Source organism: Bemisia tabaci, chromosome 4 (genome assembly GCF_918797505.1).
Source record: "Bemisia tabaci chromosome 4, PGI_BMITA_v3".
In the NCBI taxonomy this organism is placed as follows: domain Eukaryota; kingdom Metazoa; phylum Arthropoda; class Insecta; order Hemiptera; family Aleyrodidae; genus Bemisia; species Bemisia tabaci.
In genome coordinates this window covers 50,028,706-50,052,827 of record NC_092796.1, presented here as the reverse complement: position 1 = coordinate 50,052,827, position 24,122 = coordinate 50,028,706, and the positions used below count along the sequence as shown (strand labels likewise).

Sequence of the window (24,122 nt, the reverse complement as noted above, 5' to 3'; positions counted from 1 at the left end):
AACTATAATCGTTCCATAGTAACACGAATAAGTGTAGAGCGTGGCGGTAACATTTTAGAGTGATTTAGGTTAATTTTTAAGAAAAAGATAAATTGAAAAGTGTATTCTTTAAATTTTTCCGAGAGGAGGGGTTTCAAACTCTTCTACTGCTTTATAAAGAATGTTGTAAATGGCTCCATCTAAGTCCTCTCTTTGATTCTGCAACTGATAAGATGGAAACATTTAATTTTGATTGTATCAATTAATAGTTGAAGTATATTTGATACTATATATTGTATATTTGATTTGATTTGTAAGTATATTTGATAGCCCTAACTTAGATTGACTCATGAAAAAAGGGCTGATTACGCTGACCGTTAATGAATGATCTTCATAGTATCATTGCAGGTTGGTTCCTACTGGAACTGATTGATTGAATTTGTATTTATATATCATTTCACGTAAATGACCATTAAAGAGAGCAACATACTCACAGCATCATTATGATTCCAAAAGATGTAGGCAGGAGGTTCAGGGCTATATTTTATTACACATGTCAGATTGATAGTACTGCCGTGATCTATGTACAGGTCAGGGGCACCTACAATATCAGTCATTGGTTCTGTGAAGAAAAAGAGAAACATGGAAATGATGACAAAGAGGATACCCGCGACACAAAAAATAATTTTTTGACAGTAAAAACAAACTTTTGGTGAAAAAAGCTTGTTTTTAAATAAAGCCATATTACTTAAATGCACTTTTCGATTATTTTTCGATTTATCTGGCACAGTACACAGGTGTAAAAAGTACAGGCAATATTTAGCACAATACCGTTGTAAAACGACGGTTGATGTCATTATTTGTGGATAAGAGCTAACGAGAGCCAAGAAAATCAAATGTTGGACAAAAGAAGAGGTCATCTGGAAGGAGGATCGGCTTGAATGGCAAAATGCTCTTTAAGGCACTCATTTTGCTTCCAATTTCTTGGCATTGTTCCCTGAACTTTCGTGGAAATATTTGAATGCAAAGATTCCAAAGATTAATCCAAAATCAGTATGAGAACTTTAACATTGACTTGTAAGGAATTTTAAATCAGACGAATTAATTGTAAATGCGCGCCGAGCAAAACAATTAACTGACATGGCTGCTAAATTGACAGTTCTTGCGAAACACACAATTTTACAGTAAAAAAAAACCTCATTTTTAGGTATCAAATCCCTTAATTTAAAACCATTGATTGCAATAAACCAAGGCGAATGATAAGACGTCACACAGCGTTAGGTACCAAATGCAATGGACCACTAGACAAGGTACGAATTTCAGCATTCTGATACAAGTTTCTGAACCAAAATCTCACGTAGAATACGATACGAACAACGAAAATTACCGAAATTAACTCCTTACGAAGATATTTAATGATTCTTGATGCGTGAATTCAAACCACCCACTCATGAAAACTCAATGCTCTACGTGATTCACATCGCGCGCTAAACGTTATCATGAACGTCTCAGCAATATAAAAGTCTGGCAACCTCAGTCTTGACGCTTTGGCTCAGCTATAGCAAATTACTTATAGTTTAAAAAACACATGGTGGGAAATGAACATTGCTCGATTGAGAAGCTTGCTGAAACCATTGTAGTGCGCGATTTGACTCACGTAGAGCTTTGAGTTTCTTGTGAGCGGGCAGTTCAAATTCCTCGTAACCAGTGTGAAATAAAAAGGTTGATATCATCGTTAGGAGTTAGTTTCACTAACTTTTGTTGCGCGAATCGTGTTCTACGTGAAATTTTGGTCAAGAAACATGTATTAGAATGCTTAAATTCGTACCCTGTCTAGTGGTCCATTCCTTCACGTATTTGCGATGTAATGATCGACTACTGAGCCCTCAAGTGCAAAAGTAAATAACAATTAGGTAAAGAGGGAGCACATTAATTCGATGGCTAACATTCTGCACAGTGCAATAACTCTTGTCCGTTAAGTAGTATATCCAACCATATTAAATCATCCTGGTTTATATTAAACAAACCAACACGTTTGGTGCTGTGATATCAAATTTTAAAAAGTTAGCGTAAAAATTATTCCTCGCATCAAAGATGACGCTAATGCTCCTAATCGCTCCATTGGCAATTTCTTTTGTTCCGTCCCCTTGGCAAAACATTCAAAACCTTGAGTAAATCTATTTACAATGCAGTAATTGCATTTGTTCTCAATGCATTGTTAATTCAGAGATTACTGGTGAATTCCGTGATCAGCAAATTCAATACGTTTGCACGACAATAATGTTGAAGGATGAAATGATGTACACAACGTTTCTTCACTCATCACTGGCTGTAGGAATAATTACAGCTGACTAACGTCCAAAAAACATAGCTCAGTATAGCCTTGATGGGTCATTTTCGAAAGGAATGACTCAATTGTCTTACCAACAACGTTGAGATGAACATAATGGCTCATATGTGGCGTCGTGGATATCTGACACTCATAGATGCCGGTGTCCCTATGCTGCGGGTATTTGACCTGGAGCGTCCAGTCTTCACTGTGTGGCTGGTGCACCGCTCGAAACCTCTGGTCACTCGTGTAAGTGTACCTTCCGACAGTGAGAAGGTGGATGTCTCGGTGTCGCACCCACGAAACCTACGACACAAATATCGCAATTAACTTCAATTTTAAACATTATGAATTTAGATACTTTCATAATAGAAAGAAGTAGGCTTGTGACCGCGATCGCAGTAGCAGGTAAAAATCACTGTGATTCTTGAGTAGCAGTGATCGATCACTGTGACTGGCGAGGAACACATGTTATTCTGCTCTTTTTTTGGGCAGTTTTCATCAAAAGTTTGTCGCTGATAGTTAAAAAGTGAGTAACCAAAACTTTAGTGTTAACGGCGAAAAAACTTTATGAATGAGCTTGCACGTGGTTAATCATAGTTACAGTTGGATACACTGCGATTGCGATAACGAAGCAAAAAGAGCAGTAGCAGTTGAAAAAGAGCAGCATGATAACAGTAGCAGATAGCAGAGTAGCACCATAGGGCGGATAGCCAATCACGTGAAATCTCCGACTATTACAATGCATTGTGGGTAGTGACCAGAGACCTTAGACCAGACTCGACCGTCATCGCCATTTAAAGTTTTGGTTTTGTTCTGTTGTTGTTTACCGGCTGTTTTTATTATGGTGCGATCATGAAAACTTATGAAAGAAAGTGACTGTGACTGCGAAACTGCTATCATGTGCTGGAGTGATCTTATCTTGACGCTTTAGAAGAAAATTAAATGAGCCCGGTGTAAATTGATTGTTCCTGGAACAGATTAAGTATTAACTCATAAAATGATATATAACTATAGGTGGTCGCAAAGTGCATGGCCTATGACGGTTCATTTGCAATCTAAGGTGATTGTCCACATACGAAACTGTAAATCCAGGACTTCTAGTCAATAAGCCTCGCATTGGTCGCGAAATCGTTTTTAACTATCAAAGAAGTTAGTATGTTGTGCTCTTTGGTGTGAATATTTTACTAACAATACTCAGATGAAAGGCTTAGAGTTTTGCATCAAAACGAAAACATTTTTTTACGACGCAAGATTTTGTATTTTAAATTCTCCGGTTTTATTGGAAAGTTATGTTTGTGTGAACACTAAAAGCGACCGATTTAAGTTTATTTACTACGCGCATGTTTGATTGTTTAAAAATACTAGGAAATATAGGAAATAAAAAAAATTCAGGCCGAGCTCCTGCTTGAATACGCACGGAGATAAGTTCAGAGGGAGAGAATGGTGTACCCAACGCGCTCTGTAGAGAAAGCTTTTTATTAGATTCTTCGCGTTTCAGCGCGCTCCCACAGATGTTTCAAGCTCGGCCGACAGATGCCGCTCCATGTTTAGCGTTACAGGCACATGAAAAAGAGTCTGAAAGTTGTGCTTTGAATTTTGTACATTTTTGCGAGACTAGTATGAGGTAATTTCACGACGGTGCTTCGTCGGCATTTTTCCGACTGTATGATGTTTTCCAAAGAAAGTTCTACAATTTTCATAGCCGAAGAAGACCTAATTTGAAGCAGATGAAAGTAGACCCGCCTGATCAGTGGCTGCCGAAAAGTTTGCCAAAACCACATTTTGTACGTATGATAATAATACTATTGTGGAAATATTCTTATACATATAATATTTAAATTTAAGAGATCTTAGGGAAAATAATTTGCAACAGAAAGGAATTCTCAGTGAAGAAAAACTTAAAAATTCATTTTCCATCGTCTCAACATCCCCTCCTTATAAGCTGTTAACTAACCAACAATTTCTCACTAATTTTGTTTTGTTTGTTGAACTAGAAGGAGATAGAGGCTTTATGTGGTGTCTATGAAATTCTGAGTGATGGGAATGCGAAATTGTTGAATGCGGAATCAAATGGGACTCCAGTAGTGCCACAAGGTGAATCAAACAAAGAAGGCCCAACTGCCAAAGAAAATTCAAAGCAAGAGACGGATGTATCATCGTTAATAGATCAAAGTCCATCTAAAAAAAGAAGATCAAGAGCCAACAGTCGAGAGAGAGTTGTATGGAAAAGTGTGCGAAGGCATCAGTGCCAAGTGCATTGATACATATGATTTAGGGGAGGCATCTCCTGCAGAAGTGAAGGAGCTACAAGAATTCATTTTAGATGTATTAGATTCATCACTGAATGGTAAATTTGTCAAAGATGCCTTTAAAAAAAATGTCGTCACGGCGAAAATCAGAGAAATGCTTCAAACAATTATCATCACACATATTCAGAGTTCATGTGTGAACCACAAAATAAGTCCAAACAAATTTAAATATTTGGCCCTTGCAAAAGCCGCGGCCTTTCCTGGTGAGAACCGATCAATTTATTATGTTCCAAATTGCACCAGAAGGTCAATTGTATCAAAGTACCAGTATCGAATTAAACTCTTTAAGCGACCCGGGTTCTTTGAGAAACAATCAAAATTGGACTCCATATCCAACAGTGACCCTGCGAATCTTCTCTTAGAGCCAGGTGGGTAGATTTCCTCCATTTTTGGGGTTATTACTTATAATAAGTATTGAAAAAGAGAAACAAATCAACAATATTTAAGTTTAAAAAATCTTAGGGAAAATAATTATGCGTATTGTGCGAAAAAAGTTTTGAAACATTTTGATAGTTTTTTTATATTTGTGATGTGCGTTTCCACAACACGATAAGATTACGGAATCTACGCCCTGATGATGCACTTAGGCGCTAAATGATCATTGGCATTAAGGAATAAAGGTAAAACTTTCTCCACATTTTCTGCATCACTGGTAATTCATATAATTTTTCTTCTAGTTAGAGGAATAAAATTGAAATAATTTTTGAACAAATTAGTCACGCTTAGCGTTCAATGACTCATATTTAATTGTTTCTCTGCCTTAAAATATGTTTTATTCTTTATACGTAATTATTAGAAATTTTTATCATAGAACATATTTTCAAAGAAAATTAAAAAGTAGTTGTGGGTGTGCATGTTACACCCCGTTGGTGTAATTGCCCAGTCCGCGGACTGGGCAGAAAAGTTGCTCAGTTCGCGGACTGGCCACCCCCGTTGCCCAGTCCGCGAACTGGCCGGTGGAAATTTGAAAAATTACGCCAACGGGCTACCCGCTACCCCTAATTTTAAAGACGCTTATGATGACTAACCGGAAGATAAACACTGAAAAAAATGATATAACGCGCTATACAAAACTGGTGTGGTAGGTACCCGTATGAGGTGCCGTACGGAGCTGCCTGGTAGCGCGCACCAATTCGAATCACGCGCCTCACAAATTAAATTGGCGCGCGCCACGAAACTCGTTTGGTACAACCGGCATCATTCTATTGGCTACAGCTATTTCTTCTTTCCCTCCAAAACTGTGTTTACACGATTGATGTGTGTGTGCGACGAAATACCTAAACCAAAGTAACTGCAACAAGTTGTTCGTAATTGTTTTTGATTTACATTAAAATTTGTATGTGATTTTCTCTAAGGAAAATATTGTGAATGTGATTTATGTGCGATTTTCTCTAAGTAAGTTCTTGTGAACGTGAATCATGGATGAGGAGACGCGGATGTTCCTGATAGCAAATAGTTGGGAAGATTTGCAGGATGTTTATGACCGTAAGTACTTTTCTACTACTGGCTTGATACAGCAAAATCTATTACGAGAAATTTCATTGAAACCTTATCATTATTTGCAGATATACTTTTCCTATTTTGTGGCTCATAAGACTAACTCACTGTACTGTACGTGAACTCAGATTGAAATAAGCTTTTGGTTCCATTGAATTAATTGTTCGTCACTGAAACTCCATTGGCTGTCTATGGGAATAACTGAAGCTGTGTATCTTCTTAAAAATACACACATTCCCCCTTTTTCCGTTCAAATCAATATATCCGTAAGTTAAACGACAGAGTAAAGCCTTTAAATATGTAAACTGAAATTTATTATAATTAGTAGGTTTACAATGCGAGTTTTTTTTTTTCAAGGAGCTTCAGTGAATCTTCTTTCACGCTCTGTGATTGAGCTTGAACAGAAATGGCAAGAAGCATTCACTGAGACCACTTTCGAGGGGTTGAAATATCCTGTCGAAAGTACTGATGAAGTTTCCTACCGATACATTTCGGCAATGAAGTGTGAAACCGAATGAATAAAACATGTTACACGAGAGTGTATTAAAGATGCCGCCGCGTCCACAAGTGTCACGCTGAAAAAGGTTTTCAAATTTTTCCAACGCGAATCAATATCCACACGGGAAACTTTTCGAGAAATTCGGCATTACTGGTCACATCAGTCTGTTATTTATCAAAGAGAAAAATGTCATCCGACAGCTCCTGAAATCAGCGTTGCGTATTTGCGGGTAGAAATGTATCTCCTCTTAGACGAGCTTCTCGGACACCTCAAAAAAAATGTACATGAGCTGACAAACCCGCTACCCATGCCGGTTGACGTCAATACGGACCAATCAGCAAGTTTCAGAATAAATCGATCTACGAGTTACAAGATTGTTTGAAGCCCCGCATGCGTCTCGTTGATTTATTAGCAAGGCCAAAAATATCTAGGAGACTCAACACACTCAATGACTGAGCTTACAAGCGTTTTATTTAAAAATTGGCAATTTGGAATTTATCCGAGCCTTACTGATTGCGAGCGGGAATTGTAAATCAGCGCTAGGGTGGAGTTTTTTCTCGGTAATCCTCCCTGAACGAAATTTTGGCTGTCATCTTGTCGTTGGACATACACAGAAAATATTTCTAAGAACCTGCATTGAAAGCCTCGAATGTATGTAGATAATGTGGAAAAGTCATGTTTAGACAGTAAGTTGAAATTTTTAAGCCGACAAGCGTTACTTAGCGTACAGCTGAAAATCTCAATAGAGAGGGAGAAAAAGTCATTCGAGCACAATTTTCCCTCCAAGAGATACGCTGTTTGGTGCAACACAGTTTGTGAAAATCACCCGTAGAGATCATCACTATATTCGATTGACGATGCGTGATGAGTTGGGCAATGGACGATAAAGGATTCGACAAAACACTGGGAAAAAGGTCTCTTCCATCCAGAGTCCAGACTCTTAAAAAAATTGCCAAGGAAAAATACTCTTGATTCAATCGGATTGTTGCTTGAATCGGGAGCCAAGCCTCTCAATTTAGGCGGATTTCCTTTTGATTCAAGTAAAAATCTGATTGAATCAATGGTATTTTTCTTTGTCGAATTTTTCAAGAGTCTGGACCTTGGATCCAAGAGACTTTTTTTACAGTGAATGACTCAGTAGTCTATCCAATGGGCACTACTTATCACATACCAGTGAAAAGAATTGGATCCCATTAAGGCGCTGACTTATTCCTCTAGGAGTCCATGCCGTCGTGATCAAGGTTTCTTCGCCGCTATGATGAGCTTAGGGTGACTCAATCAGAAATCAGAGTGACTCAAGGAAATGATCCATATTGGGGTGAACCAGAATTGGTTCCCGTGGCCGTCACCCTCAGTTCGAACTGGTTCCCAGACGAAACAAAACCCTGGTCCGCACTGGTTCCCGATTCAAAATTTTCTCTGTCCCAGTTAGTTCCTGCGAGTGAGTTGGTTTTTTGCAAGAAGCGGCAACTGCTCAAGGCGAGCGGTCGAGGAAACTGTGGTCGAAGAATATATTCAAAATCACGATCGTTAGGTTTTCTAAGTAAAATTGCTTTTAAATGATTGCCCGAGCAATCTTTGAAGTAGCTTTTTACTAACTTTTCAGGATATAATTCAGAATTTTATTGACAAATCGTTCCTTTTCTGATTCTTTTCTTTTGATTTTCTGATTTACATTGTCTCAATATTGCTGTAGGTTGAGACCGGCGGCATGTTAGCCCCTTGCTCGCACGGGGATATAACCCTACCTACAGCGTGCCTACAGCGGTAGGCTTCACTTTTTTTGTCATGGCGCGAGCCACTCGGTTATGTGCGTTCTATGTGTTTCCGAATAAAATCCAACTTTATTCCTAACTCATGTTATTCATTCACTCATCACTCCCATAGGTTATGGGCCTTCGATACGTGTTAATTTCTGCGGAAACTCACTAATTTGTAACGTAATCGTGAGATTTGTGGAACGTGTGGTGATAACCTCAAAGTGGCGACCTGTAGTCACTTCTGAGGAATCGAGCCTTTGGAAGGTAAAAACTTCCTAGATTGGGAGTTTCGCCTTAAGATCCGACTTGAGAAGGAAGGATGCTTGGAAGCTCTTGGCGATAAACCGGAATCCAGGACCGAAGCAGCGTTTCGGAAACTCGATGTCAAGGCAAGGGACATCACCGTTCAGTCATTGTCCGATTCAATTATGAGCATTGTTGGGAACAAGGAAACTGCTCAGGAAATGTTCAATGCCCTCAAAACTGTCTTCGTCAGGAAAGGTTTGGTCGCTAGAGTAGCGACCAAACCTAATAGTAAACACAAAATGTGAAGAACAAGAAAAAACATAAGGAACCAAACCTAAAATGTTGATAAATAATAAAAATAAAAATATAAATATAAAGACTTATAAATACTTACTCTTTTGTACTAAATAATTAATTTTAATTAATAATTGTTTTAAAATTTTTTAACTATCCTAATAGCTTCAGTATTATGCTTTATAAATTTAAGCTATTAAAACAAATAAAAATAACTATAAAAATAAATATAATTAAAATTGCAGTTTTCAGATTAATTTGGTTTGTTTTAAATAGAAGCTGTGTTCGGCAGCTGGTATCCACAAAGTTTACCTCAGGTGCTCTTCTGAATTTTTGTAAAATTTTTCGCTATCGTTGAGGATTTGATAGCTACGGGTGCTTAAATGGAAGAAGATGAAGTACTCACGCAGTTACTCTACGCAATGCCGAAATCTTTTGGAAATGTAACAGCTTCTATTGATGTGTCATACTAAGTTTCACACTTAGTTACTTAGTTACTAAGTGTCACACTGTACTATTTACCAAGGAGTGTTAATGATCAACTTGAATCTAACTTGGCAAAACGTATTTTTGGGGCTGCATCTCCATTCTGCAGCCTCGGAATGGAACCTGCATGGTCGGGTTGATCGTTGGTTCACGGTTGGCTTAGTGTGGTTTACGGTTCATTCGCTATTCACTTTTTGTGATCACGGAGAGAGCACTGATTGGCTGCTATCGCCGCTCAAATTCTCCAACCCAACATCACGGCATGCACAATATCAACTCCGCTGTCTCTTGTCCAGACCGCACGGTCTGCGAGCCGAGCGTATGTTAATTATTGCAGTGATGTGAATTAATTATGGGACGTTCCCCGGCCAACGACATGGTTCAAAATTCACTCGAGCAGCTATTTAATGGTAAAACGAGTTTATTTAGCGTGCGATTGTATCAATGGCGAGGCGTGAATGATCGAATATCGATAATTCCCCCATTTAAAGCCGCGATAAAGAATCGACTATTGAGGCTTTCGTTCCAAACACCCATGTCATCGATCCTTTTCCATGGATTTATATGGCAGATAAATCGATACATCGCAAAGCACGCCACTGGATTGTATGCGTCGAGCGGTAGGTTTTCATCCGGGCGTTATTCCTCGAGCAGCAGAAGCCGAAATACGGAGGATACAAATTTAAGTCTATTACAGAAAACCCGAAATAAATTCCCTATAAAAATTATGTTTTCTCCTTCTTTTTTTATAATATGTATAACATGCATACTTCTAGGATTTGCTAAATATGAGTGACACGGAAATAAGGGTAGCGGTTTAGAGTGAGACCCAACTTGATTAGGGAACTTAAAATCGTGGTGGTACCCCAATAAAGTGGAGTATGGACCCAACTGTTGCGGTGCTACCAGCAAACAGTTCGAACAGCTAGTATTATAATGTAACGAAACAGAGGCGAGATTTCTACATTTGATATTTAAGGTTGCAGATCTGTCCGCTTTGCTTAACAGTATGTAAGTAGGGAATGTCATTGTGCCTTTTCTTGGGAGGGTAGGCTCGCACGTGTGAAAGTCGAAAAACCCATGCATATTCCTCCATTCGTCCACCAATGCTTGTGCCGATTTACGGCCCAGAAAGACAGCCAACGTACCGATTATTTCAAATTTTTATTGTCGGCATGCAGACTTGCCCTCTAGTCAAAACAAGAAGTTACAATCGCTCTACTTTTCTAGGTTGCCATGAGGGAACTTTTTTTTTTAATTTCATGGAGCCTTGAGTGGTTTGGCAAATGCTCCCATAGTTTCATTCTCCTTATTGCACAGCCCTCGCACTTCGATGCCGCATTAATGTCTCTATAGTTAAATTATGTAATTTGAAGTCCTAACTTATCGCACACAAGTTTTGTTAAAAACTTCCCCATGAAGTTCAAGTAAAAAAATATAAAAAATATCTATAAATCAGAGGCGGATCCAGCAATTCGGAAACGCCGGAATTCCTCACGTAAATGTTGAGTAATCGATTCTTGTCGGAGCACCTGGTCCTTCAAGAATCGATACATATCCATAGGTTTAAATGGAGAAATGACAATGTTGCCAATTTTCGGATCAACCAATGCTAAAAATCTCCTCCAAGAATCGATACATATCCATAGGTTTAAATGGAGAAGAGACAATGTTGCCAATTTTCGGATCAGCCAATGCTAAAAATCTGCTTCTTGGTTAAATGCAATTAACAAATGCATTAAACGTATGCATTGCTATGAGTCACTCACTGTTTTATTGCCCAAGCTTTTGACCCTGCAGTTGAGGTAGGCTGTCTTGCCCAGCAGGGCTGTGACGTTCTTGGATGCAGACTTATCGAAGTATGGATGATTCCGCCTTTCTTGGCTGTCCTGTGATATTTGATTGGCATTTTTGTTAGTTTCTCGATGAGCGCCCGACACTGCAACAAATAAACATACAGAAAATGTTTTTAACAACCACGCATTAATTTCATGAGGACATCGATTAATCAAGCATTAATTTAATTAATCTCCATTCGTGGAGTAAGTTCAATCTTCACGATAGAAAAACGCAGTGAGCACATATCTGTAGATAAGACATTATGATGAACAAGCATAGGAAGGATTTACACGAAGCAAGTGAACATACTTGGTGGTATGAAAAAGTTAAAGGCATTGACCTTTTTAATTTCGCCGTTTTTCTGGTCCATCAGATAAACTGCGAATCGCTTCACATGCATGATGTGCCCCATACATACGGATGATTCCTAAATTGTAGCTTTTCGGAAAAAATGCGAATCTTGAAATAAGCAGACTGCATCAGGAGCTCGGCGAAGGTTGACCGCGATTTGTGATAACATACGATTTAAAGTTCGTGAATCATTAAACCCCCTGATTTTAAGAGTTGAAATTGGATAACTAAAGTCGAAAAATACGTAGCTTTAACTCCATTTCACTGTTGCCAATTTCCGATTGAGTTTTTATTTCTTGAAAGATAGTTGATTTACAATTTTCCTTGAAATTCTTTGAAAATATTTTGGAATAAGTGAAGAAACTTCGAAAACAAATTTCAAGAAAAAATGTTTGTTTGTTTCTTAAAAAAAAAAAAAAAATAAAGAAATGAAAAAGACACGAGCTGGGACTTGCGACAATACATCACAATTGAATACATGCATTTTTCGACTGTGGCCACGGAACTGCTTTTATGCAACGTCAGAAAATCGATGCTTCATTTCTCTTTTCCTTTCCAGAAAATATCTACATTTATTTGATGAAATAAGATTGTTTTTCCTATTTTTATAAGAATAATTAAGCACAACACTTTTATTTTATGCGATTAAAGAAGTTTTTTGTTTCGTCAAAACTCATCGATTAACACTGAATTTACATGTAGAACGAGTGTTCGTTAGATAAAAACTATTCAGTAATAAGTCAGATAAATTCTTCGCAACATCTCTTGATTCTATCTTCGCTGAAACCTCTGGAGAGAGAAAAGAGAGGGAGGAAGACGAGAAAAGTAAGAGACTCTGCAGAGGAAGAAGACTTGACTTCGGAGGCTGAAGCTGTAAAAATCTTTGCTTGACAAAGTTGGCTCGCCTCTTGCTGTATCGCAATTAAACGTTTCCACGAGCCGTAAGTTATCTTAACACTAATAGTCCGAAGCCTGTTGTTTTTCTTTTGTCTTGGAAGGCGGCTGATAAAGCAGCCCCTATCCCACTCCGAATGTAAATTAAGTACAACAACAAAAGGCTCTGACATGAAAAGAGGTGTGCTAAATTAAAAAATGTAATTTCCCGTCCTTTTCGTGTTTACACGCCGGTCTGTTTGCGGACCCTCGCGAGGATTTGCCGCTGAAGGGGAAAAAAAGGTCGTCGACTTTTCAGCTTCTTTTTGAATTCTTTTGGAATTTCGTAAATGCAGATTAGAACAAATGCAGCCGTGAATTATGCACGGCTTTGTCCAATTCGAGTAGTTCGTTATATTATTAGCACATCCCAAACGTTGAATATCCCATTGAAGCAGAGCATGGGCAGGTATTTTTACCCGTATCGTCTTGGTTTCTCCTTCCGTATAATTTTTTTGCATTAATTTAAACTAGTTAGCTTTTATTGTTACGCTGCTGATAAATTACAAACAATAACTAATATGTCAAAGGCCCACTTTGCAGGTGAGCTTTTATACTTTGATGATCGGCGGAAAATGTGCAAGAAAGCAAAGCTGATAATACTAGCATTGCCTGACCGCTAATTTGAATAGAATTTACTTTTTCGAAGAAAAACATCCATTTCAGCTTTCGTATGCTGAACGGACCACGTGTTAAACGAGAGACGTATTTTAAATACCAATAATTGATTAGTAAACTGGAACTTTCTTGTGTAAGAATTAGTGAAAGTTATGATTTCCGAAGTAAGTTTCAAAAGGTTGATTGGAGGAGGGGGGGGGGGGTTGACTTAGACTTCAGTGCATTGTTGTTTCAAAGAGGAAAATAGCACGTTGTGAATTTTGATAGGACGGAATTCATAATATAAATGTTAGGTTCATAATGATATATTGCAATGCTTATGATTAGATGTTTGATTAATTGCTATTAAGATATATCTTAAATTTTTCATTGATCTGATAGGAAAACAAGAATATCTTATGATGTTTAAAGTCAATGTATTTCGCTATCGCAGGAGATAGAAACTTCTGTTCGAATTATGAAATAGCGAGGTTGCATATTCGGGGTTATTCAAAATTCACACACCACTGGCCATCACTTTAGTTCTAATTATGATATCGTTTTGCAGTTTAAGACGTTTATTCTCATATCGAGGGGGAAACTTTTTAGGTACTTTCCAGTTTTTGATCCCCTCGGAGGGAGGGGGGCGGGGGGCAACTCTTTCAAATGGCCACCCCCCTCGTGACTTTTGAAAAACCCTGTATTTATACTTCGAATTCTAAAGCGCAAATCATCTTATTAACAAAAGGTTTGCTGCAGATGGGAGGTCATTCTATCTTTCGCTCAAAGAGCATCTCAATGATGAAAAGACATACGCTTAGAAACTATGAATGGATAGAATGTTCTGAACATGTATACGCGACGTATGAAGTTCAAATACCAATTTCAATCTGTTACGTAAGTCGCAATACCTACACGGAGTTGTCGTAGACTCAAACAGAAACTAAAATCAGAGTACAACTCAATCTGGGCGTTATTTCATTTCGAGTATTTATCTCCCAACTTACATAAAGCAGCAAAAACGAAGCGCTGAGACGGAGCCGCGTTTCCTCAATAAGACTCGGAGCAAATGGGGAGTTGGCGGCGTAATCTTCGCCGCAGATATATTGCGGCAGGATATAAATAAAACATCGGGAATTCGGAACAGTTTAACAAGTTCGCGTCGGGGCGAATCCGGCTGAGCAATGAATTTTATCTCTACATGGCAACAGAAATTACGTTCGTTTCATAAGTTTAAAGTTGTTAATTAAACCCCTTTTAATTTCGTTGATAAAAACGTTGGGAGTTGTAAAACTTTGTCTTATCTCGTCGGTGGCGGGCGGGGGAACGAGCCCTCTTCCTTCTCTTCCGATCCGGGCGCCGAGTCGAGAGGACGAGGCAACGATGCTCCCTCATCTTGGTACAGTTCGCATGTTTCCCTCTTCCGAATCAAGCAGTTCGAGCGAGTGCAAAATCGAAAACTTCGATCGGGTCTCACTATCTTGATGATGTTAATTTCGTGCTAATTGCGACGAAGAGCCAATTTTGAACTGTCGCTTATTAAGATTTTCAGGTACTTTGTTGTGATGTTTTCGTACACCGGAGCAAACCTTCGAATGCCCGTGCTGGGATTTTAAACTGAAAAATGGGCCGAGTTCATCAGAAAAGAACCAACCAACATTTTCGACATGAGAACATTGAACATTGATCATGAGAACATTTTCAAACATTGAGTTGAGAATGTTTTCGAGCCCTAGTCATATACTTTCTTCTGCCAAAAACTGAGAATCGAAAAACAAAAATTAGTTCGTGAAAAGAAAGGTTAAAGTTTACTTTCTACCTTGAGCCTTATGCAGGAATAAAACTGTGCGAAAGTGTGAAAAAAAGAACAAAATGGAAAACTTTGATCGGTTCGCACTATCTTGATGATGTTAATTCCATGCTAATTGCTACGAAGAGCCAATTTTGAAATGTCGCTGATTAAGATTTTGAGGTACTTTGTTGTGACGTTTTCATACACCGGAGCAAATCTTTGAATGCCCATACTAGGATTTTTAACTGAAAAATAGATCGAGTTTATCAGAGAGGAACCAACCCCTCATTTTCGAAAACATTGAGTTGAGAATGTTTTCGAGTCCACTAGCCGTATATTTTCTTCTGCAGAAAACTGAGAATCAAAAAACAAAAATTAGTTCGTGAAAAGAGAGGATAAAGTTTACTTTCTACATTGAGCCTTCTGCAGGAATAAAACTTCGAACCTCTTTTTCAGTTTTAATTTAATATGGGTTGGTTCCTTTCTGAGGAACTCGGTCTAAATACACTTTTCTTGATGCCTTATGCAATGAGCCTTATGCAGAAATAAAACTGTGCATAAGTGTGCAAAAAGTGCAAAATCGAAAACTTCGATCGGTTCTCACTATCCTGATGATGTTAATTACGTGCTAATTACTACGGAGAGCTACTTTTGAACAGTTGCTGATTAAGATTTTCAGGTACTTTGTTGTGATGTTCTCAAATACCGGAGCAAATCTTCGAATGCATGCTAGGATTTTACACTGAAAATGGGCCGAGTTTGGAACCAACCCACATTTTTGAAAACATCGAGTTGAGAACGTTTTCGAGTTCCACCAACCGTATATTCTCTTCTGCCAAAAACTGAAAATCGAAAAATAAAAATTAGTTCGTAAAAAGAGAGGTTGAAGTTTACTCTCTACATTGAGCCTTGTGCAAGAATAAAACTTCAAACCTCTTTTTCAGTTTCAATTTAATATGGGTTGGTTCCTTTCTGAGGAACTCGGTCTAAATACACTTTTCTTTGCAGTCAATCAACAACAGGAGAGAGAGTTATAATAATCAACTGATATTGAGCTCCTTTGAAGTACTTAACCAAGACTAACAGACCTCAAAATGAAATTAGGGATGCTGGGAAGTGTGGATGAAAAAATACGATTATTGAAATTTCGAAGATCAAAGAGAAGACTGGATACAACATCCTCAGGCAAAGGAATTTTTAAACTGTAATACGTGGTTTCTCATGAAAAGCATGACAAAATAATATTATAATTTCAAAATTTTAGGACTTTTTCCGCCATGGTGTTGTTGAACATGAGAACGATGAAATTTCTACGGAACTATACAGTTCTAATATACTAGTGTTTGGTTGAAAGAAAAAAAAGGGCTCACTGTCAGTCCCTCATTGAAATAAAACAAATTTAAAGAACACATGCGATTCATAAAATAAATTATTTTGTATGAGCACTTTCTCATTCACACAGAAGACCAAGCAAAAACTCACTCTCTTCCTTTCAAAAATTTCAAAATGGTGCCGCTGTTACCTATTAGAGCCACAATTGGACGTACTTCTATCAAACGGAACTATGTGCATTATGACGTGAGCCCTGTTACGCATGTATTCTTAAAGGTCTCAGGGCTCATGTCTTAATGCACATAGTTCCGTTTGATAGAAATACGTCCAATTAGGATACACCGATGATAGTTAGATCAATTGCAACATCCATGAAAGCGAACGAGCAGAACATTCTGCTACACGACAAGCCCCGAATAGGATGGAAAATGACCTGCGTAATTTGGAATTTTCAAGAGAATATTCATTTTCTTGCAAAATAAAACTATGAAAATATGTTAGCCCGACATGTATGACACGAAAAACAAAACAAAATTAGTGGGAAGCAAAACTCAAATTGCACACGTTCATTATCAACCGAGCTTTTTGTATACTTGGATGGGCACTTCCATAAAAGTAAAGAGTGAATTTCTATTTTCATAATAACTATTCCTTTATTTTTGAAATAAGTTCAACTTATGATCTGCATGCTGACAAAGAAAATTCATATCTGAAAGTTCTCTTTCGGTTTATGTATTAGAGAGGACCTTTCCATTGATAGAAGTGTGCGTAGCCTTTTACGAATTGGTTTAACTTTGGCATCTTCACCCTTAACTTCCAAAGATCAATACGTTCTCACTCCAAGCAAGAACCTCTCAAAGTAGAAGACAATATGATGTAAATTGCTTCCTGAAAAACACTGGATAGGTAAATTTTCCGTTTACGACCATTAACGATCGTTAACGATTCTAGTGTGCTGCCTTCCACAGCGAGCGAAGGAGGTTACCGTGCATAGACATTTGACATAGACACTCTCCGAAGGAAATTGCTTCACGTAGCGTTTTAAGGAGCGCTGCATTAATATTCAAGCGTAGCCCGGTGCATCTTGTTGACTTCATCTCCATCGAAGATCTTTGTACATTCAAGAGACGTTCACCGCAGTGTCGTATATCTACCGTGTTTACCTTGCAGTCACCTTTCGAAGAATCGAGCCGAATATACATGGGTGACGAGAATACATAAAATATCTTAATCCTCATACTCGAGATCTCGGCTCGTTACTACTAAGCGACAGAGGGTTCCCATTTAATGAGAACTTACAAAAAAGTGGAACCGCATGGCATGCGAGCATCATAATTTTCATTTTAAACAAAACGATGATTTTTCCGAAGCTGAATCATAATTTTATTTGGTTTTCAACCGACATGCAGGAAAAGAATCGTTGCTCTTCACTGGAAAAAAAACCACATTGGATCTAGAGTCGTGGACGGAAGAAAGCAGTATGACCTGGCTGCTGCCAGCTCGAAACGCGTACTGACGCCTACAAACCTAAGGGGATACTTCACGCATGGCGCAATGCTTGAAGTATCCCCTTAGGTTTGTAGGCGGCCGTGCGTCAGTCGAGCTGGCAGCACGCCGCGCCGCGCCGCGCCATAGACTTGCCCGCAATTTGTGTTAGAATTTAGGCGATTCACCGGGGGGGGGGGGGGGACACACACATTGGATCTAGAGTCCAGACTCATGAAAACATTGACAAGAGAAAATACTCTTGATTCAATCGGATTTTTGCTTGAATCAAAACGAAATCCGCTTAAATTAAGAGGCTTGGTTCTTGATTTAAGCTAGATTCTGATTGAATCAAGAGTACTTTTTCTTGTCGATGTTTCTGAGAGTCTGGACTCTAGATCCAATGTGTTTTTTTTCCAGTGTTACAATGTTGATAGTGGATTCTAGGTAGTTACGATATTACTTGGTACTTTGGTTACATTGCAACAATGTTGCATTCCTATCGAGATCGAACTGTTCGTTAACGCCAAAGTAACATTGAAATGACGATTAGAAAAAAAGGTTGGACCTGGAGTCCTGTAAGCCCTGAGCCTTGTAAGGAAAACAATTTTTTCCCCTCTGTATTGGTAATTTACGGCAAAGCGTATGTTTGGAGTTCACTTTCTCAATCAATAGGTACCCTCGTTCCGGCAGCAATTCCACTTTTTCTTCGGTAAATGGACTTATTCCTTACTCCATACTGATTATGGTAATTTGTTTGATTTGAGCGTCGTTCACTTCTAACTGAAAGTTTGAATTTATTGGCAACAAGCACGAACACAATAATATAAATTAGGTGTTGCTATTTACGGGAATAAGTCTGTGATATCATCACACGCGAAGTCTGATTCAACAGACACCGTTTAACTTGTTTCATGAAAGAAAAATAAAATCCTAATATGCAATGATCAGAGCAGCATATTTTGCAGATTTTCGAAGTTTTTGTTTTTAATAAACGAGCCACAGAAAACTGAAGCTGTTGGAATTAACTTCCTGAACATGAAACTTGAAAAATTGATCGGGTTTGTTTTAAGAGTGAAGGTGCATTTCGAATCTCCTCCAGAGATTGAAGTGACTGTATTTTACAAAATAAAAAGGAGACAAGACGCGGCTACCCTAAGGAAACGCTCATTGACGAGCTTTCAAACAGGGGATAATGAGACACTATTGAGTGAATACTAGGAGCCAACGGTGTGACGGAGTCTAGAGCATCTGAAGGTAGGTTTCTACTCACTAGTGAGGATTACGTTAGACGTTTCCTGTCGGGTTTCCAACGAGGGTAAGAAATATAGTTTCCGAGTTCCTTTGAGCAGTGACGAGGACAGAATTTTAACTCCGAATTCGATCACCCGTTTACAGTGAACTCAGGAGGACTCGGTTAATATTGTATAAATTCTTACGCCTTCAGAAATATATTATATCAGCACGAACTTGCAAACGAAGCAATTGAACCTCTTCTAATTTCACCTTAAAGTAATACGCAACAAAATGTGTTACATATTTGACAAGTGCCCGTTTAAATTTAAGGATGACATTGCTTATGATGGAAATTACGTGTCTGCATGAAATTTACCTCTGGTTTTAGGTATATTTGAATGCTACTTACCATCATTTTGAATACAAAAATAGTGAGATAAGTTCGAACTTTCCGGAAAATATCGCCATTTTCTTCTGTGTCTGGCGTAACTGCGTTGGAGTAATCCAAGAATTTTCACGATAGTGACAAGTTTACTGATAAAAGGAAGGGGAAGAAGTAAGTTAAGTATACAGGGAGTAACGTAGCATACACTAATCTGACGATATCTCGGAACTTACTGAAAAGAAAAACCTGAAATTAAACTGCTCTTAGAAACGTTTGCCCATCCGCGAGATTCAACTATCAAAAAACGGTGCTTGGACATTCATGACTGTAACTTTCTACAATACTGCTTAGAGGCTAATGCGAAACTCAAAAACATAAGAAAAATGACTTGGGAATACCAGAATTGAATACGACTGGACGTATAGGAATCAGTGAGTTCAAAACCACAGCAACTCGGAAAAAAAATTGTTCAGGAAACACCTAAAACTGCGCAGCGGGCGAAGAAATTAGTTTAAGAAAAACCTTTTTGGTGCCAAAGGATAAGTTTTTAGAGACTTTGTAAAGCACCAAGTTGAAATCGGTACACCATGTTTGATGACAGAGAATTGAGTGTTTAAAAATGTCTGAGTTGGTGTGTTTTCGTTCTCACCGATTTTCAGATACTGATTTTTCATAGTCTGCCCTGAAAAATGTATAATTTTTGACCTGGATAACGCTTGAATATTTATACAACTTGTTAGTACAAGGTATACTGAACCGAAAAAAGCAAACCGCAAAATCGGATGGTCACCAGTTTCCCTTGAAAAGACCAAAAATTGGTATTCCTAATGAAACACTTAGATTTTTCCATTTTCCGTCGCTGTTTCGAGTTTGATTTCGAAATTTCCTTTGGCGTGCAGATGCTTCTATCCATGAGTGTTACTAAACCGTAGAAAAGTGAAAATCGAAAAAACACCCGAGTTGGTGTGTTTTCGAACTCACTGATTTATATAAATGCTAAAAGGAACTATCTGCATAGGATTTGCGTGAAAAATTGTTCCTTTCAGCATGTCTACGCCCCACTCTCCTTGAAAACAAGAGTATCGTGGAGATCATCTGGAGCCGACGAAAAATAGAGTTAAATTTCACCTTGAGGTGTGAGTTAAATAAAAAGCGTTTCATCCCAAAATTCAACGTTTAATGGCAAAAGGAACCCCATAAAAACAAACCGGGTTTCGGGTCGGAGAGGTAGGTCGCGAAAGCTTCGAGATATTCCGCGGCAATTTTATTCTGTATTCAGATACTAAGGGTTGGAATCGGCAACGTGCCGGGGTGTGAATGGAGAAGCGGAAGTAGTGTAATGGGTTTAAAATGAGTTGGCGAGGGTGCACCGACGTGCTCTGAGGGGATCTTAGCGTCTTTCTTCGTGGCGATTTGTAATTTCAAATGGATTTCCAATAAATTCACCGGAAACTGGCACGCCTCACCTTCTCCCTCTCGTACCCATCCCGTAAAATATAGAATACATAAGTGAAAACATTCTAGCGCTGCAGTTTCAACGCTCGCGTCCGAAACATGGTCACTCTTCAAGTGTTGAACCTCGGATGATGAATCTTGGAAATCTTTTTACCTCCGATTCAACGAGTGAGAAAGGTGATTGGCGCTGAATTGAAAGTATGACAGGAACATGTATACAGAAGAGCCAAGAACGGGCACTTACAAAAAGTTTAATACTCTATTATTATGCAGAGTGCTAGTTTTTTTTCTTTTTACTTACTTACTTACTTACTTACTTACTGGTTTGAAATAAAGCGCCCAGTGATACGATTCGCAAGGTGAAGTTCATGATCAATTTACATGGGATTTGTTAACTTCAAAAATAATTCAGGTCAGATTTCCTTGTTTTAAATTCTTGGAAAAGTGGAAATTGAAGAGTGAGAAGGCTCTCGATTCCGGAAACATAACGAGAGACTAGATTTTCTGGGAAAAACCCGTCAGTGACTTCACAGGAAACAGTCGTAACTTACCCGGGAGTGGTAAGCTGTTGAGATTGAATTTCGCAGAAATCTCGAATCAAAATAATGGACTCCTCTTGCATCGAAACCAGCGTTTGAATTCAGAATGCGCTCTCCTAGATTGGTTGCCTTCAGTATAGCCTGTGTCACACTATCAAAATACTCCATCAAAATGTCAAGGTCAAGTGCTGTGATTGATCCAAGTCATCGAATAAGCCAATCACAACACCTGACCCTGATATTTTGATGGCTAATTTTGATAGTGTGACACAGGCCTACGTCAGAGAGCCCTAACGTTTAGAAGCCGGTGACCATCTCCCAAATTCCCTTTGACACAGGGGCCACCAACTGGGGTCCACAGGATTGGTAAACCTAGGTCACTGTCCAGTTTTCCATACGGCCCTTTTTACTTCCCCTTTTTCAAACCTCATTTTTGCTAAATTATTATTTAGCTGCTTGTCTCCCTGAAGGGCTCTGGGAGGGTAGGAACTTTGGCGGCTGGGAGTCGCAGAGGGCGAAAGAGCGTTGTAAACGCGGCTTTTATGTATATATCTTAGGTACCCTTTCGCGGAATTTCCGATGAGATTTTAAGGTCCTTCTGATTGGTTAGAAAACCTGGAACATAAGTATAAAACCGAATATGGTAATACAGATACTGGTTTATTCAAAAAACACGCACCACTGACCATAACTTCAGTTCTAATTACGATATCCATTTGTGGTTTAAGACGTTTTTCCTCATATCGAGGAGAAACTTTTTTAAGTACTATCCCGTCTTTGATACCCTCGGGGGGAGGATGCGGGGGCAACTCAAAAATTTCAAACGGCCACCCCACCCCACCCACCCCCTCATTGCCAGTGGTGCGTGACTTATGAATAACCCTGTATAATCTTACAGCGCTGTCTTTCCAACAAGACGTGTTGGGTTAACAAACACCTATTTTCACATAAAATTGAAAACGATGATTTGTAGGAGTCCAACAGATTTCAGAACTAATTTCAAAATCGCCAAAGCTGCATAGAATGATTTCCAGCCGTACATAAACAATAATTTGATTTAAATCCTCACAAAATCAAAGGTTGAAAAGTTTAAAGAACAAAAAAAAGTGGTTCTAGGATGTCTAAAAAAACCAAGCTGGAGTCGACAGAGAATAATTACGCAGAACGTGTATCAAGGGTGTTTTCGGAAGGACGAGAATTCCAGTCCTCCACGCGCGACCCGCTGGAATAAAGATGCACCGGAGCTATTAGCCGATGGAAACAATGCTCATCGTGACCGAGGCATGGAGCGCCCAGGAAACAAGGATCGTTTCTCACAAGGAGGTAGTTTAATACTATCGTGGCCGCATGACGCTTCTCTTAATTTCAGGCGCAACACTCCGACTGCGAGAGGGATAGCCGAGCGAGCTGCAGAGCACACAGATACACTGCACGACCTACGACAACCCCGTTTCACTCATTACACCCGACCCGTCGACCCGTCTGCCGTCTGCAGCTCCCCAAAGTGCTCGAGCGTAACGCTTTGCTTAAAAAACGATGAGAGAACCTTGGCTTAAATAAAACCAGGGAAGCATTGCGGATGACGCCAAATTTAAATGCGCCCGTGTAGAGCTAATAGGACTTTAATGGGACGTATTAGTGGTGTTGATTTCTTTTCGATATTCTAAAGATATTGATTTTTTGCACAAAATAATCGATTAAATCAAATCGATGTTTTGCACGCGATTTTGCAGCTGAATCGATTTTTTTCTCACAAATCGAAATTAGTCGATTTTTTACGGAATAAAATGTTACTCCTGAATAATTAAGGAAGCAAAAAGCTTATATTATTCTTCAAAACTAAAGGGAGCCATCGAGGTTGCTCCAATTTAAGGGAAAATGAGACTCAACACTCAGTGAGGCAAGAATTTAAGAAAAGCGAGTGGTACAATACTCATTCTATAATCCGATTTTTTATTCAAAGCAACTTGAAAATCGATTTTTTGGACAAAATCGACACTTTTGATTTCATCGATTTTTGGGGAAAAATCAGCGACACTAAGACGTATTTGCTAAACAAAACTATGTGTAAATTAATAAAATAAAATAAAACTTTGGTACAGGTAAACCGTATGCACATAGTTCCTGTTAGATTTCAGTTATTTTCCCATACTACCGTTGCTCATATATACGTCCGATTGACGACACACTATTTTTATTTTCTCATTTCCCAGGAAATACACGGAAGAAACGGCACACCCCGCAACAACTGATGCACCCAAAGGTACATCATTTTCTGCCGATATCCATCATTTTGAAACTGTACCAGACGACTCAGAAGTCATAATTTCTGAGATGCGTGCAGAAGCTGACACATCCACCCCCCATCGCAAAAAAGCTAAAAAATGGAAATCAGACGAGCACCGTAAGTACATACTTACATTTGCTCCACTCTGTCATCGTTCATCAATTAACACAATAGTTTTGATTCCAATACTGCCACTTGAAGAAAAGCACCTTCTCAGGATTTGATCAAATTAGCCATGTTAGTTTTCAATGAAGAGCATCCATGAAGAGATGAAGAGATGCCAGCTTCCAGAGGATCTCTACCACGACAGATTTCTGTGGAGAGTAGGCGTCGCAGAGCGCCCTAGCGCGCCGTGAAAGCGGCTTATACATACATACATAGTTTCCAATCACCGCTGTGTCAATGTACAAAATTTTAAGCTGATTTTACCTCCCTATGGAGTTTTATGAAATACGGAGAGTTTACGACAGTTTGACTGTTTCGATGCAT

The 24,122-nt window shown here is 38.8% G+C and overlaps 1 protein-coding gene and 1 long non-coding RNA gene across 4 annotated transcripts in view; one reads left to right on the top strand and one right to left on the bottom strand.

Moving 5' to 3' along the window:
• Positions 1-24,122, bottom strand: part of LOC109042459 (neurotrimin) — a 540,449-nt gene that overhangs the window by 7,837 nt on the left and 508,490 nt on the right. For all 3 annotated transcript variants that reach the window (XM_072299994.1, XM_019059206.2, XM_072299995.1), the window contains exons 3-5: positions 11,172-11,341; positions 2,404-2,614; positions 474-601 (exon numbers count right to left, since the gene is read on the bottom strand). In XM_072299994.1, coding sequence (XP_072156095.1) covers positions 474-601; positions 2,404-2,614; positions 11,172-11,341 — 509 coding nt within the window. The remainder of the gene's footprint in view (positions 1-473; positions 602-2,403; positions 2,615-11,171; positions 11,342-24,122) is intronic.
• LOC140224390 (uncharacterized) overlaps positions 23,524-24,122 on the top strand; it is a 36,397-nt gene continuing 35,798 nt past the window's right edge. The window contains exon 1 of the long non-coding RNA XR_011899663.1: positions 23,524-23,750. This is a non-coding gene — a long non-coding RNA (uncharacterized lncRNA). The remainder of the gene's footprint in view (positions 23,751-24,122) is intronic.